General features: G+C 39.9%; 1 protein-coding gene across 1 annotated transcript; it reads right to left on the bottom strand.

The window, feature by feature from the left end:
• Positions 1 to 2,592: 2,592 nt before the first annotated feature.
• Positions 2,593 to 15,107, bottom strand: RAB23 (RAB23, member RAS oncogene family). Its single transcript, XM_082305447.1, has 7 exons — positions 15,036 to 15,107; positions 13,254 to 13,455; positions 12,329 to 12,414; positions 6,726 to 6,882; positions 5,127 to 5,209; positions 3,755 to 3,847; positions 2,593 to 2,884 (listed from the first exon to the last, which is right to left on the bottom strand). The coding sequence occupies exons 2-7, from the start codon at positions 13,406 to 13,408 to the stop codon at positions 2,745 to 2,747; spliced, it is 714 nt and encodes a 237-aa protein (XP_082161573.1). The 5' UTR covers positions 13,409 to 13,455; positions 15,036 to 15,107; the 3' UTR covers positions 2,593 to 2,744.
• Positions 15,108 to 17,338: the final 2,231 nt, after the last annotated feature.

Below are 17,338 nucleotides of genomic sequence, written 5' to 3'. Positions count from 1 at the left end.
ACTCACAAAGGACAACGCGAGTGCTAAATGTTTAGGCATGTCTCTTCATCCAAAAGGTGAAAGTTACTCCCACTGAAGAGTGATGAGAATATCTAAGGAATCCTGCAATATGCAAGTCAGCTGGTTTACCTCTACACACTAAGCCCAGCAGGATGAAAATTAAATTTTCAAGCAGCGTACATGCAGAGCACTTCCAGAAAAATGCTAATTTGGACAGTCTCCACCTCAGTCGTATTGGAGAACAAGCACTGCAAAGTCACAACAAAGAAAGAGCCACTTTAGATTTAAGGTGCAAATGAAATTAAAACTCACTGTTACCCAATGCTGCAAATATACATTCCTACGTTAAAGCATATGTGTACTAGATGTCAACATATCCTAAATTTAGCAAGTCTGCCAAGTCTCCACCTATGAAAATTTCTACTGAGTTTTCAGACCTTAAAAGAGTGGTTTATAATGACAGACCTTAAATACAAATGGCTTATGTCATAGTACAATGTCTACAGTATTACATGTCATAGTACAAATGGTCATTATACGCCATAAAGACTTATTTTTCAGTACGCTGTACAAAGTCAAACAAGGCAAAAAAGATGTTTCAGACACTTCGTGGTTTTGTTTCTTTTTCAAGACAAATGCATAAAAAATGTGAAACCGGCAGACAGACAACGAAATGCACACGTTTCCATATTAAAACCAGGTGTCAAAATTCTTCATGCATACACTCTGTCCCACATCCTGAAGTTGTAAGGTGGCCCCATGATGTACAATCGCAAGTCTTATCCTAAGTACCTTACTTCTTAAATTGCTAAGACAGATAGGACTTGCCTCCATTTATACATACATACAATGATTAAATGCACTTGTTAAAAAATAAAGGCCTTTATCCGAGAGAAAATATAGGAAACATTACGGTGAAGAACACACAGTTTTGCTGCAATAGCAAAGGGGATCGAGCGCCTTGAAGGCCGCCTTCTCGCCAGCAACAAGAGATGCTCTAACAGCTTGTCAAAGAAACAACGGTACTCGGCAGAAAGTCGAATATAGTAAACAAAATACAGAGTTCAGAGATCTTTAGTGTTTGTGCATAACTTGCTACCCACTTCTCTCCCTGCAGACAGTGGGGAAAAAGAGCACAGTTCAGTTTTCATACTCATTGACTTAGCAACAAAGTAAGTCAAGCTTCCTACATGAATTCACACAGTGAAAAGTCCTTCCTCCAAAAATATACAGAATCACTCAACTCATTTTCATTCTCATACACCATTTAAAAAACTATTAAAACTCTGAATTTTTTCAAGCAGCATATTTTGCATTTGTCACCGGCAGGTTTGTTGTAGAAATCCTAGAAAGTTAAAATTATATCATACCATACAAAAACATGTAAACAAAACGGATATTTTTTAAAAGGCATGCACGCTCTTGAAGAGGATTAAAAAGTGTTTATTTTTGGTAAATAAAAGGTATCTTGCTTAGTGTTTTTAAGAGCACCTTAGTGATTTAGGAGCCTAAGCCCAAATAACTTTAATTTAGATTTGGGCTCCTAAACATCTAAATCAATTCTGTAAAATTACTTAAGCACTTTGAAAAATTTTTGCCATGTCTCTGATCTTGCAGAATTAAGATTTTCTGTAACCAGCAGCTAACTTGGAATCTGAGACAACATCCAAGAATGTCTCATTAATGTAACTCGGTCATCAGCTGCAATTTTGTGGATGCTCCATAACTTAGTTTATGGTATCTATGAAAAATTTTCCCAAAGAAGATAAATATTTTGTGACGCCACTTTGCGAGTTCCTTTTTCATAGACAACACAGGATATAACAATCAAATTTGAACAGGAATATGATTATATGTTCCTTCTGAATAGCTATTAGTGTCAAAGACTGTGTTATTTGTTCAACCTGTTAAGACTGAGAAAAACAAACTTACAAAAACATCTGTAGCACAGCATTAGGTAAAAAGAAGGAGCATTTTTGGCACCGTACATTTTTAAATCTAAGCTTTGAGGCCCAAAGTATAGCAAGTTAAACGTACACAGTGGCAGCTGGGAAAGCCTCATCTGAAATGCAACATTTTTAAAGGAAACTTTTTTGGGGAAGTTGCTATTTTATGATCATTAGCTGATCTCCAAGTAACGTACACACTGGAATTTAGCCTAAATATTCATACCAAGTGTTTACATATATACCTTAGCACTCATATATATAATACAAGTATATTGCACCGACAGAACTGCCAGAATCCATATTAATACAGTCAGGCATAAAACGCAGTGTCTTCTTTTTGCTCTTCATTAATCTTCTTAGTGTCCGAACTAACCAATTCTCATGTTTTCTTTGAAATTTAGTTGCAAGGTTGCTACTTTACCTTGGGCCATAGCGTTATGGTCTGTACCTATGCTTGTATGTATTACACTTACGTCAAATGTGCTTTGCAATTCAGCAATACCTAGTTCATAGCTCTGAAACAATTCCTTGAAAAAGGAGAAGCTTGCCTAATTTTTACAAAGTGCACGGGGCAGCCACGGTTCTGTGTTTTGCCACCAGGTGTCTCACTCTACACACCAAAAAACACTGCATCAGCAAGTTTATATAAATCCACCCTCTATCAAGGATCCCATAGGCACAAGATTTGCTAAAGCACTGGTAAAAATACCTCTACAGCTGGCTTTATTCTGTACTCAATTGCACAACTTCATCCAATTCACTGGGCTGGTTTTTTTTTTTTCTTCCAAGAGTGGTCTAAAGTATGCTGCAGTTGCTAAAAGGACTTCTGTGTTTCTTGGTCCTCTGTTTGTTTGGTCTAAGGTTGATGACATCTCCACCATTAAGAGTGCTAGAATTTTGGCTGGAGTGACTTCCACCAGCTGTATTAAAAACACCTACAGAATTTAAAAGACAAGAAAAATATTTGCATTTCTTTACTTCCTGCAGCATAATACATTAACACTTAAAGAGACAACACTTACTAAGGCATAGTAGCGCACCTCGAATGCATACTCTAGTTTTTAAAGGCTTTACCTGTTTCTGGGTCAATTTTGCAGCTAAATTTTTGAGGTAGAGCCAGTTGGAATTACCAGCCAGGCAGTATTTAAAGCTGGTATACATCTATGTAATTGAAGGGCAGCATATGCACTCATCTGTGCATGTGTATGCAACTAATTGCATGGTAAGGAAGTTATGGTTAGTTGAGTAATATAATAAAAGAAAAACATGACAAATTTGAAGTTAGAAACTTCGCTAAGATAAAGCCAAGGAAAAAGCCTGAATAAAAAGGGAGCGCATTAAGGAAAATAAATGAACTGACTCAGAAATGCTTTAAAGGAGGACTACAGAAGTTCAGTGTTCCCTTAGAAAAGGCAGTTTACAAAGACCTTCTGATTACATGCCAGATTCTTTCACCGTGAGTCTCTTGTAAATCCGCACCGAGATGAGTAACACTAACACTAATTAAATTAAAAAACCCAACAAGCATCCTCTCTCAAGGCGTTACACAATGTTTGTTTAAACGAATTTAATAAAAGGGCACTTGCCAAACATTAGCTAGAAACTGTAGCACATCAGTTTGACAATCTTGTAACTTTAGAGTCACAAAGTTATTTTACAGAAGGAAAGGAGACAATATCCTGAGATACAAAGGTAATAATTAGACCCTGATTCACCTTGTATTAACTCCATAAGGAAACAGATGAGACCATAAGCTTTGATGGCACAAAGTACTGGCTTCTGGTTTTTTATTACAGTATACATACCAATCTTGTTACTGCTTGTATGTACTACTTCTGGGTCTTCAGCTGTTTGTTGCTTGAGCCTTTGAAGATATTTATCAGCCAAATACTTGAAAACTGGAACGTTAAAAAAAAAAAAAGGTACATTAGAGTATGCTTAAAAATAATCTTCATATCAATAATAATACCCTCATATCAAAATTCTGTGTGGTGACAAAAGCGCATTCGACAGCACAGGTTTAGCACGACCTGGTTAGGTGATTCTCTCGGCAGGCCTGTGTACCTGAGCAGAATCCAGAGTAGTCCAACGTCTACCCAGGTCTTACAGTTTGCAGTACTAGGGTCCTACACAGCAGACGGAAACATCTCAAGACCCCTGTAATAAAGCTGGCACATACATATTGCCAAATGCTCCAATTCATGCAACTTGGGACTTTTTAAAATTATGTAGGCATTTCACATACATATTTTTTGCAAGAAGCCTTAGAATAATAGCAGTCATGTAAAGTAAGGCTATTAAAAAACTCAGCAGCAACATTTTTCTAATTAACTAACGCTACCCTCATTTGTATTGCAGCATAGAAAGTCTACCTAGGATTCTGGAAAAATCTACAACTATAGGACAATTTTCAGAACCTATATATGTTATGATTATTTACATTTGTAATTCATAACTCATGTAAAGCTGATACAGAAATATTTTACTTTTTCTCTTGTATATGTTTTTTCCAAAGTGAATGACGTTAACAGAGGAGAAACAATTAGTTTACTATTAAGTTTTCCTGATTAAATAAAATGTAAGTTACCAGAGACTATAATTCATGATTATTCAAACCTACCCCACAAAAGATAGTGACTTAATTTTATAACAGTACTCTTATGAAATTAAATATATACATTAAAAAGTGATACTTGGGAACTAGTAAAATATCACCAATAGACAAAAGGCTGCAAGAGATCCAATCTTTTAATGTACTTTGAATATAACTAAACTATGAAATAATTGTTTATATCATTTATTATTAACAATTACAAAATCATGCATTCAACAATTTGTATATGGTAATGATTGAACTTCTACACATCATTTTTTTAAAAGCTCAGTGCTTACTGACAGTCGTTAGAACTAAGCAGCCTTAACACCTTGGCACTTCTAAATATTGAAGCTATGCACTGTTTGTGGAAGAGAAAGGAAAGATGTACACAAAGAAACGGGCCTAACACACTGATATCAAGTAATTCTAGCTGTGTTTAAAGTGTGCTGCTAAGAAATACAAAAAGGATTGCCAACAGCATGCAACAACATGGGAAGTAACAGATCAGCTCCAAACTAGAGAGACGTACGGTGCAGTACAGCAGCAGGCAGGACAGACACCTACTCTGCTGTATCTCGTACCTTCAGTTACGTTTAGGTCTTCCTTCACAGATGCTCGGTAGAACCTTAATTTTAGCTTTTTTGCCAGTGCCTCTGCCTCTTCACTGCGCAACAGAAGAAGACTTTGTAAATACTAATTTGTATTATTTGTCAGCATTTATTCTTACGGACAACATGCCTCATGGTAAGTTAAACACGGCAAGGTGGCTTAAGAAACTCAGTCAAAAAATACCTGATCCTTAATTTCTTTACAATATCTCCACTATAACAAGAAGGCATTTTACATGCAGACCAAAAGTAATTGCTTTTCAATATTTATTGACTTCATTAACTGAATTTCCCAAGGGTTCGAAGACAGGTGTCAGTGAAACCAAAAGGAAGGAGGCTGTAATTAACAGCACTAGAATCAGAACAATTACCACTGCAAAGTCAAAACAACAACAACAAAGCAATCCTTAAGTATATTTTAATAAAGCAGTAGACTATGGAATCGGATGAGTGCAGAGATGAATCAAGAACTACTTTTTTCTGTGAAGTGAAAGAGAACTTGTGCTAAATTTTAAGGAAAAGCTGATGAAACTTAGGAAAATTTCACCAAGGCAAATCATGTCATCAAAAAGATGAAGTTACTGAGGCAGATGGAGTATTCTGAGAGCAAAACCTAATTGACATACCATGAACAAGGGAGGAGTTCAAATGCAATTTTGCTTTTCCTTTGAAAAATCCTCAGTATTCTTTGCAGAGGGAGTAGAAGCTGATTTATGCCATCAATGACAGCAAACAGAGAACAAAGAAAGCCAGTGTAGGAAACAACAAAAAGAAGAAATAATTTAAATCTCTCAGGAAGATGGTAGAAATAAAGAAGTGGAGAATGATCAATTTCATCATGCAATATTTTCTACATGATATGCTGTGATAAATTAAAAGTTAGTATTTGTTAAGCTGATTTCATGGCAAGAATGAAATTGCTCATATATACAACAGCAGAATGAACTGACAGTAAAATCTGTAAAGAAAAATACAGTGAAGAAGGATCAGCACCATGCAGTTTGAGAATATTAACAGATACATATTTCTATAGAGTTATAATGTTTTGATAAAAATGAACAATAAAAACAAATTAAAGAAAAGCAAAGCAAAGAATATTAAGATACTCTTTCAAACCACCTGTTTAACACTTCGTCATTTTAGCAAATGTTCACTAGCCAAACTAGACAACGTAACTTCACTGCTGCACAGCACAGTTTAACAGTACTGTAAATACTAACAGGAGATAAAATTTACAGTTTTAGAATTTCTGATTTAAAAAAAAAAAAAAAAAAAAAAAATCATATCATAGCACAACCAAGCTCTTCCTGCTATTCCTCTATTGTTTTGCCTGACACTGCAGCAGGCAGCGTGAAGCAAAAAGAAAGCTCCTAGGTTGGCAAGCACATCTGCCCAGGTAACTACACTCATACACCTGTCACCTGTGCTTCTAGGGCACATTTTGATGCAAGTCATCGGTTTGACAACCTAGAGATCGTAAGTCTTCAACAGAAACCCCTATGGGTTTTTTTTAAATGTGTGTATACACAGTGTATATATTGTTCTTTAAAAACAGTAAGATAAAACTCCTACTTCTTTATACAAGAGTCATCAAGAAGATCAATCTTATTCTGCACAAGAACTGTGGGAATGTCTCCAACTTCGGTCATGACTTTCTCCTTCCAGGTAGGGATTGCTTTGAAGGACTCTCTGTCAGTTGTAGAAAACACAAGAACACAAGCCTGGGCTCCTAAAAACATACAAATCAATTGCAAATACAAATAAATACAAATCAACCAACAAGCATTAAAAAAAAGAATCATCATATATAATGTATTTCAAATATGAGGGATTTTTCAAGTTTCTGCCATAACAGTGCACTTTTACTGCCAGCTTCTGTCAAACCAGTGGTCATAAACTCCCCAAATGAAAACAGACTGCCATATTATTTTGATCATTATACCCATTCTTCGTGATGGCTACGGGTATGCTACCTTTCAAGCTATTTCCAGCATGGTGCACGTATGCAGGGGAAAGGAATAGGAGGGGGTGTGAAAAGGCTGGAAAAAGGGAAAGGGAGGTTCGCTTATTGCTCACTGTTTTCCAGACTTAATGGAGGCCAGATGGCAAATATTTTTCCGTATGCAGTATCTGTAAAGCACATTTCATGTTACTCCTTGTGCTACAGTAATGTGGATTTTGAAAAGCAGAAAACTTAAAAGTTGTCGGAGAAAGCTGTGATTATTTCAAGTAAATTGTTTAGTAGCTTTTTGGAGAAGATAAGTGTATTTCTAATTCATACTCATTCTACCACAGCACTATGATAAATTATACGAAATGTTTTGTACCATTTTTGTTATGGTTTTGTAGCAGCCTTAGCAAACAATAGTTAAAACCCATGGATACTGAGAAGGTACTTCCACACTTGAAATATCAGTGAGTGGTCTTTTGACTGTCCAACAGCCCTTTGTTATCCTTAAGACGCTACTTTTCTTTGCACATAAACACATGGAGAAACACTTTATTATTTATATGCCTTTACTATACTTCGTATTTAGTAACAGGGTGTAAAAGGAATAGATAGCTAATGTCTTTGAGACTCCAGTGTTATCTTGTGGCGAATATCCCAATCTAATTATATATAGCATGAAAAATTATTTCATCAGTATGAATTTTCTTTTATCTATGAGTTTCACCAAGTATCCCCCATTCCTGTACTCTGTCTTTGTATTTCTTTGACACAAAGCACTCAAGTTCTTTTATTAGGTTTCCTTTTATTTATCTTTTCAAAGCCAAGTTCAGTCTACCTTTACGAAAGTTTTCCTGTGCTCTTTTACATTCTTTCACATGCCATTAAGACCCTTCTGGTATGGTTTTATACAGAATAATAAGAACTGCCCTCAGAATTTCAAATCCAGCTCTACCAATGAAACAGTAGCAATGTAGTCTTCCATAATTTTCCCTATTACTTGTGTTCTAAAATTTTGTTTGTTTTCCCTGATGTCCACACCATATTCTAAGGTATGCAATTCTTCTGATGCAATTCCACTTAGAATCCTGTGAGACAGATATAAAATTAGCTACTCTTTCCAAAGCAGGTTACTTCGCATTTGCCAATGCTGAATTTAACCTATCGTCTTGCAGTCTAGCTTAATAAAGCCTCTCAAGGTCTTTGCTCTACTGGAGATGAGAGTATTTATTAAAAGACTCTCACCATCTGTAAATATCACCTCGTTCAGTTTTAAGACTAAGAAATCCATTGTGAAGTTTCCACTCTACGGTACATTCACTTCATTGCTCTCCTTCCACCCCTTCCTTCCGAACGCCAAAACATGGAGATAACTTGATAATAGCAAGTTTAGAGGGAAAAGTCCTAGCATGTGGTAGGTAAAAATGGGGTGACTTACAATATCAGACCTCCTTATTCAATTTAGATATAATACATGTAGAACGCAGTGGACAGAGACAGTAAAAATAACTCAGCCTGGCCATATTGCTTTTTAAAGAGAATTACACAATAGGCTTTAATTAGGAATCAAACTGAAATATTTTTGAGGACCTTCAAGATTCTGACATTTAAAGATTCTTACCAGGAAGTTAACAATCAACAGTAAACTAAAGTGTCTTTCCTCATCAAGAGATATACCTGTGTATCAACAATGACAAGTTCTATGCATATATTCTATATGTAATTGTGTATTTCCAAACATCTGCTGAAGGTTTTGATCACTGGATTGTAAGAAATACCAGAATTTACTAATCCAATAACCCTGCAAAATGCTCATCTAAGAAGAGAAGAACAAAAGGAGTATTCTTCTCATGCTCAATTCAAAACAGTATCTAATGTGATCTTTCTGAAAGTATGCTTCAGTATAGCGCAGAAGTTAGCATGGCAACAGAGTTCACCAGAAGATGTCGCAGAGCATAGATCTTACTAGATAAATTCTTTTCATCTTCTAGGAATATCGCTGAATACTCAGTATTTTTATTGAGAACATAAACAAGTTTAAGAAATTATAATGTCCATGTAGGAGCTCTAAGGAGAAGAAAACCAAAAGACAAACCCCAGGATTTTGGCACTGAAACACCTTCCTGTGTGCAGTGACTGACACTATTCAAGAGAGTCAATAACATTATTATCTCACTCATCCACCCCAAATGGAGTCATGCACCACCTCTGTCATAGAACAGACTGTGTAAAACAACAGACATCAGCAGCAAAGGCACAGGATAGCGTCAGACAGGAGCATAACAGCTAAAACCAAGATGTTCTCAATGAATATTTTAAATCAAAGTTCTTCTGTGAGAAGCTGTTTCATAAAGCTACTTCAAAGTACTGAAGAAAAGGACATTGAATTTTTTGTGTGGAATTACTGCTTTGATAACCCCTGTATCTTTATTTTAAAAAGGTTCCAACCGGCTGCAGAATCATTGGTATGATATTCGAGACCTAGACTAATTCAGAAAAAACTTAAGAGAGTAGGGCTAGCATGTCTACTTGATTCAAGCAGAGCATGAGCTTGTCAGCTGAGTAGGTCTCAAAGATCCTCAGCAGACTATCCCATCCTCATAGACTCTGTAACCCTATTTTCTCCTTTCATAATGGTACAAAGCCCATGTAATTGAAAATATGTAAACAGATTCCTTGCCATGAGTGGACTCACACAGGGCTTTATACTTGGCACCTATTCATTTCACTCTTCTGTTCTTTGCCTCAGGTTTTTAAGGCTATGACAGAAAACACACGTTCACTATAAAACTGATGGTGGCTCCCTCAACCTTAAACTGAGATAAAATGCAAGGTCAAATGGTATCATCCAGAAGTTCTTGTTTACTGTTGATGTTCTAAGTGCTGTGGATGCTGGCTGTCTTTGACAGGCTTAGCAGGGTTTAAGGTCTCACTAACAACATCAGAAAGAGGGCTGCCTTGCTCCAAATTGGACCAGAACAGTCTTGTAACTATCATAGTTAATACAGCTGAAAGTGGTTGACAAGCGCAAGCTAGGGTAATGCTATGAAGGCTTCAGAAATATGAAGTCTAACTATTGTGCAACAAAATGAGGACCCTGAGAATTTGACTAATCAGCAACTGAAAAACAGACTAATGAGCAAGATGTCTGTTTTCCATCAAAAACCTAACGGGTCTACTCAGCCACTTGTGTATGTGCCTAGCATATAAGTGAAGTACCTATCCAATTAGAAAATGTGTGACTTCCACTGGATAGAAACCGGTAAGATGCATGATACACTATAAAAAAGAAATTATTAAATACATACAGAGCTTCCTTCAACTCTTTGAATTTAGGCTGCTGGACTCCTTGCGTTGTATGTCATGGGCATGCAGCTACACCGGCTGCACATATTCACCCATACATAGAAAACCACATGACAAATCCACTGTCGGCTCCAATTTTGTTTCTCTGCAAGGCTGAATGAATTTGGTCCCTGGACAAGAAGGGCTCAGAAACAGGCTCTGAAGCATTCATTGTGCAACCACGGATGAGCAGCTGATCCCTGAAGAACTGACAATACGCAGGGTTCCAGGAGAGTGCGTAAGCCCTAGTGTAATGATAGTGGGGCAGTGACCTGTGGGAGAGGCAGACCTTGAAGTAACAGCCAGCACCTATCTTACCTACCTTAGAGGCGTCCTCCCCTTATCAGCAATAATTGGCAATGAAATCTTCGCATTTCCAAAGTAAGCTTGACCTTTTCCTTCCATAATATTATGCTTGCAGACCTGACGCTAAACCAAAATTGTATTGCAGGCTCTTAGAATTTCCTTTGTCCTTCATGAGTCAAAGTCTAGTGCAGAACAGTCACTGCACCTAATAGCTTGAACTGTTAACATACCCATCGTGCTGCCTATGATGTGTATCCACAGGATGACTACGCCCTATTTCAGAGCAGCCTCTTCAGTATAAAGAACTTGAAAGTGGAGATCTAACCGCACTGTGCTGGGCGCGAGTCACGAGCAAGATTTCAAGATACTCAAGATATGCGGTAAGTGAGCCCAGTAAGCGTACTTTAAAGTTCTTCTGAACACTCCATATTTTAGCATATCAGTGCCAGTCATTAGGAGAAAAAGACTTTGGCTTGGAACAACTGAGGAGAGCAAAGCACGCAAGAGAACTGAAGGCCAGGAGAGTAAAAAGGAAGCTCCAAGAGAATCAAGTACTACCTTCTAAAATTCACGTGCTCAACTTGTCAGCTGTAAAATAATAGAATGATCTATTTCCACATGAGGATAAAAAGAAATATCTTTCTCTGAAGAAATGGTAATCATCAATTATGAGTGACAATCAGAAATATTAAAAAAAAAAACCAAAAACACCTATTAGTTGTGAAAATCGATCATGAAATATAAAAAGGTCAGAGGACTATACCGCCCTGAAACAGCATAGCAGAACTATTATTTTATCTCTAAATGAGGTAGTTTTTCTAAGATTTTATACCACAGCGATATCTTTTTCCCAGCCATCAGGTAATTAGTTTGACAAGAACTGAATAATGGAATCTTTGCCAAGTCATTCATATCTCTCATGTTAAAAAACAAAAAGGAAAGATTTTCACAACCATTGTTAAATTATATGCAAATAAAACCTAAGTATGCAATTTGTAACTGGCTAAATAGATAACCTACCTTTGTGTAACTGAATAATATAGTTTCTATTTTAGAAAGTAAATATGCTTTCCTTATTACTCTGTTGTGTTAATGTGTTCAAGGCAGTCTGTACTAGCCAGAGACCTGTTGTGCCTAGTAAATTATCTTTGCAGGATGACTGGCAGATCTTTTTTCCCTTGGATTAATTTCTAAGTGCCTGAGCCATAGTTTTTGGAACATTTACAAATATGTCTTACAGAAGGGCAAAAACACTTTCAGAGGGAAAAATATAATTTTGCATTTGATTGTGTGAATGGCTACATTCTCTGCAGTTTCTGTGCAGATATTTGTCTCATTTTCTTCTACGTTTTTTAAAGGGCTCTACTGAACAGCCTGCATAAAGTGACACTTAATTAAGGCAAGGATCTTACATGAAGGGGAAAAACATTTAAGAACTGAAAAAGGTGAACTAAAAATGCTTTGCACACATGCGAAATAACTAAAATTCTTAATGCAGAGATAAGAAAATATCTTAAGAGATGTGCAGACCAAAAAAAAAAACCCAACTGTGAAAAAACAAACATGGTATTTTCACCTCTATAGTAGGCCTTAGTTATTGCATCAAATTCTTCTTGACCCGCAGTGTCCCATAACATTAGCCTGACATCTTCATCGTTAACTCTGAAATAAATGACACAGTTTTGTAATCAATACAACGAACAAGAGCAATTCAAAACAACTGACGTGGAAATATTTCTATGTCTACAATATAAGAGTAATTCAGTTCAAATTTAACTGCATTTAAATATAATGTAACTTAATATTGATAACGGTTTACCTCTGTAACATGCTATGGCAGTAGCCTCCCAATTACATTACATGCTCTTTCCTGACAATCCATATTATGTTTTCCTCTTCCTTTCCTCCTCTTCCTCTACATTTGCCTCTATGAGGAAAAATAATAGACTTCCAAACAAAACTTAGGTGCCTGAATAACGGTCCTTTTGTCTTTTTTATCAGCTTACAAAATTTATAGAATTTTCTTACTTCTCATTACCATAGTATTTTCCATTTTATCAAACATAATTGGGTATTATCGGCTTATATTACATAAAGAGACTAAATCTATAGCATATTTAATTATCTTTTTTTTCACAGTCATTTTAATCTATATTGGCTAATAAACTTGTGTAATTGTTTTACCATAAGCACTTCCACTTCCTCCACAAGAAATTAAAAAAAAAAAAAAAAATCAACAGGTGGTAGAATACAAAGGAAACTTGTATTAAAAAAGCTTAGTACGACAGAGGTTCAAAATTTTATTTTGCTTTTGATTTATAATTCTAAATCTTGTATGTAAAATAGAGTGATATAATTTCAGCCCACTGTGCAAGAGAGAAAACAACTCCCTTTACTGTGCTTTGGAGACAGCAGGCCTTGTTTCAAGCCAATCTTAGAACAGAACAAAGAAATAGAGGGAGAGGTAAAAATCAACAGTATGGCATCTATTTAATACGTACTGGATTTGTCTTTCCAGGAAATCTACACCAATAGTTTTTTTGTAGTCTTTTGTAAAGATCCCCTTGCAATATCGCTGAATCATACTGGACTTTCCAACAGCTCCATTTCCTACTACCACCACCTTGATGGCCACCTCCATGTCTTCTTCCAACATCTTTGCAGCCCAAGTGACCCTCTGGCTTATTCAGGAAACTATCGATTCTGAAAACAAAGTAAAGAGCTACGTTCATAAAAATGCTGTGAATAGAAAGCAAGAAGAAATATGATCACACATTAGGATTCACAAAGATTGTGCAATTTATTTTCAGGTCTGCCACAGATGGCTTAAGTGACCTCAGGCAAGTTATTCAGTCAGTCTGTGCTTTGATTTGCCACTTATTAATTGGAAATTAATATAGCTGTTCATAAAAAATATCCTTCCACTGTACGAATGTATCGTCACATGTTGATTATGTTCCTGATGCTCCACTGCTAACACATATAACACGCTCAACTGATCAACCTAGCACCCAGCATGAGTCTGAAGTACGGCAACTTCTAACTTCAGCCACTGTTCTCTTCTGCCCAGTTCAGACATCGTCACCTAACACCAACACTGATGCTTTGAAGACATAAACCTACATCATTCTGTGATTATATCCCTTACTCCAGCTCTTATGAGCTTGCCTAAATTTGTCTTTCTGCGGAAGTCAATAAAAATCACAATCCAATAAATTTGTACGCTCTTATTCATTTCATTTTTGGCATGCAAATCACACCACTAAACATATAAATATTATTGGGCAATTCTGAAGATAATGCATTTTCCAAAGGTCTTTTTTTTTTTAAACAAGGAATTGAATAATCCAACTGTCTTAAAAAATTTCTGAACATTTAAGAAGTCTATATCATAAGCATATTAGGTGTGACCATAATCTCACATTACATGTGCACGGCAGGGGAGCCACCTAATTTCTCTCTGATTTGATTTTGCCCGCGTACACCGTACATTAATTAGAGACAAAGCCAGATTGCTGAAGCGCACGGCCAAAGCGGTTATAGCGGACACAGAGATTTTTATATCAACTAAAATTCCAACGTGCAAAAATGGAAAATAATTTATAGGGCTTACTGTAAGGATATTTCCCTCAAGTTTTGGTGGTTTTGTTTTATGGGCAAGGCGCACAGAAAAGCTAAGTTTCCCCGGTGTTCTGCCGCGCCGGGATATCCTCAGAGGAGCGCTCCCCACCTGCAGAGCAGCAGATGTCCTCCCCGCAGGTCAGCAACCCCCGCGCAAGGGAGGAGAACACGCACCCGTGCCGAAGGCTCTGCCCGCCACCCCGCACCCGCCCCGGGCGGGCAGCGCCGGGCTGCCCGGCACCCGCGGCCCCCTCACCCCGGCGGATAACGTTTCTGGCTTCCCTTCGGTTGCATCAAGCACCGGCACACGGACGGCGTTGGCGGGTGTGCGGCCAGCACCGCTGAAACGGCCGCTCGGTCGGCCCCCAGGAATCCCGATGGACATTTTAAGCCAGGGCCGACGCTCGGCGGAGACGGCCGTTGGGTGGCCTCCGCGCAAGGGGCTGCCCGCCGCCACCTCCCGGCCCCGCCCGGGCAGCGCCGCCGCGCTGAGGGCGGAGGCTCGGCCGGCCGCCCCGAGCCCCCTCCCGCGGCCCCGGCCCCCCCGGCGCCCGCCCCGCCGCCCCCCCGGCCCCGCTCCCCGCCCGGCCCGGCAGCACCTTCCCGCCTCGGGGCGCCGCCAGGGCCCCGATTCCCGCCCGCCCGCGGCCCCTCTCACCAACCCCGTGCAGGAGCGGGGCGGGCGGCGCTCCCTCAGCGGGCAGGGCGGCGGCTCCACCTCAGCGACGGCGAGGGAGGGCGGGAGGCAGGGAAGGGGGGAAGGAGGGAAGGCGAGAGGAAACCGCTCGCTGGGGCCGACCCAACCCGGACGCACATCCCGGCTCCCCCGCCCGGAAGCGCCGTCAGGACCGGGGGCGCCGCTCGGGGAGGTGCCCGCCCGCTGCCTCCGCCCCCGCGGCGGCGGCCCCCGGCTGGGGCGGCGGCGGGGAGGCGGCCGGGGCGCTCGGCGGGGGCTGGCCCGGAGCCCCTGCCGCGGGGTCTGGCTTCGGGGCCGCGGGGCGCCCGAGTCGGGGGGAAGCGAAGGAGAGGTGGCGGGTGGGACCTGCCTGCCTGCCTGGCGGTGGGAGGTTTTGGTCGGGGTTCCTGAGGAAAGATCCGGGCAAGGCTGGTCTTGCCGGCCCCCGGGTGCATTGATGCCTGCCTCGCTCCCTGCCCGGCGGCCCCTCTGCCTCGCCTCATCTTCCGTGGAAAACAAAACTGCGTGTGACCTCCGTGGGCTGTCCTCGGGCCGCCGTTCCTGTGGGTGGTACCCATTCTTTTTTGACCAAGGTGTGAGGGCGCCAGGTCTCAGCCCATCACCGTGGCACGTGGTCTGCCAGCTCCCACACTTCATATAAAACAGAATATGATAGGTTTTAGCATAATTGTAGACATGATAGTCTTAAGATGTGAAGATGTTCCTTTTTTTTTTTTAAAGTTAGAGTGATAAAAGGTGTCCCCTGCCTTAAAATCCCTCCCTCTTTCCACGTTGCAAGGCCCATCTCGTGGGCTGGGGCGGCTGCTCTCGTGCCCCCCAGCACCCCCGCTGCTCAGGTACGGCCGAGTAACACGCGGGTGTCACCAGGGTCGGGTTGTTGAAAACTGCCTCGCACAACTGAGGTCTCTTTATCCCTGTCCTGGGCTTCCCAAGGCTACGTCGGCGCTCTAGAGTCAGTTGGTGTTGCCAGTGCCTAAATAAATACCTTTCGGATTAGTGCATTTTGCAGCTATACCTTAAAAGAAGAGTTAAATTCTACACGTGGTTTTTATTCTGAAATTTATGCTTTCGTTGTGTTAATGCTGACCCTGCCTGCTAGTCTCAGAGTCCGTCTGATGCCAGGGCTTGCGTGTGCCAAAAGGCCTTGAATTAGAGAGCCCTCCCATTAACTCTTAAGAGAAATATGTTACCTGCCTAACACCAAAGTCCTTGTGTCAGAAATGCTCCTTACTGTATTTCCCGGGTTTCACCATGGGAGATGTGAGGTGTGTGGCTGGGATTTATCTCACCTAATACCTATATTGTAAACGTTTGTATGTTGTGGTTCACCTTCAGATGGCTGTCAGGTAGCCCAGGTGAAGCGCTCCCTCAGGTCCCTCCATTGACTGGAAAGAGAGCCTGTGGCCACAGCTGTGTAAGATTAGAGGAGACATATCCTATCCTAAGTGCCCTAATTTAGGCACTAAGTTAGTGAGTATATAGCAGTAAATAATTTCAGTTTTTAATTTTCTGGTCTTTAACTTCCATATATTGGGTAATGCTTTTATGAAGTATGAGGCTAGAACATGCACTATGACCTGTCTGTCATATTGGCGACGCGCAGATATTTCTTTGTGAAACCCCAGCAGTTCAGGGAGGCTAAACCATTCCAGCATGTCTTATGGGTATATTGAGAGCAATTCAGGAAACTTTTCTTATCATGTCCCACAAAGGAAAAAGAAGAATGGAAGACGGACACATTCACAGATTTCAAGGCTTTAGCATATATGTGATTTGATGACTCGTGATGAGATCAGCCAGCAGGATGACTTGTTTGCAACTAAAAAATTGTATCTCTTTTCATTTTGTCTAAATTAAAATTCCAGTCACTGGATCTTACTACATCTTTTCACAGAGATTGACTAGCACCTACTCCTGGATCTCTTTGCAGGTACCAGGATGCACTAATGGAATCAGCTGTGAAACTTCTCAACAGACTGGATATCCCAAGCCCCATGAGACACCTATCGTAATGCTAAATTTTCAGCATCTATATCACTTTTGTTGACGGTCCTTTGAACATTTTCCAGTATTTTGATGTTGTAAGCAGATATACCAAATTAGGAAGCAAATTACACCAAATTAGTGTTATAGTAGCAGAGGTACAGAGGGGAGGCAGCTTCTTACCTTCTACTTTGTATTCCCCTTTGCAGACCCCCGAAAGGTCAGGCTAATCCCTTTTGCCGTACCACTTCACCAAGGTGTCCTATTCAGACAGTTTTCCATACG

The sequence above is a fragment of the Platalea leucorodia genome (genome assembly GCF_965183815.1).
Source record: "Platalea leucorodia genome assembly, chromosome: 3".
NCBI lineage: Eukaryota > Metazoa > Chordata > Aves > Pelecaniformes > Threskiornithidae > Platalea > Platalea leucorodia.
Note: the sequence above shows the minus strand (reverse complement) of the source record. Positions and strands in the feature narration are given on the sequence as shown.

Excerpts from the sequence above, each read along its gene's own strand:
- RAB23 (XM_082305447.1), bottom strand. The coding sequence starts at position 13,408 with ATGTTGGAAGAAGACATGGAGGTGGCCATCAAGGTGGTGGTAGTAGGA. Across the intron at positions 12,415-13,253 it reads TTCCTGGAAAGACAAATCCA|AGTTAACGATGAAGATGTCA; the intron begins GTACGTATTAAA and ends CATTTATTTCAG. Across the intron at positions 5,210-6,725 it reads GATGACTCTTGTATAAAGAA|TGAAGAGGCAGAGGCACTGG; the intron begins GTAGGAGTTTTA and ends TCTGTTGCGCAG.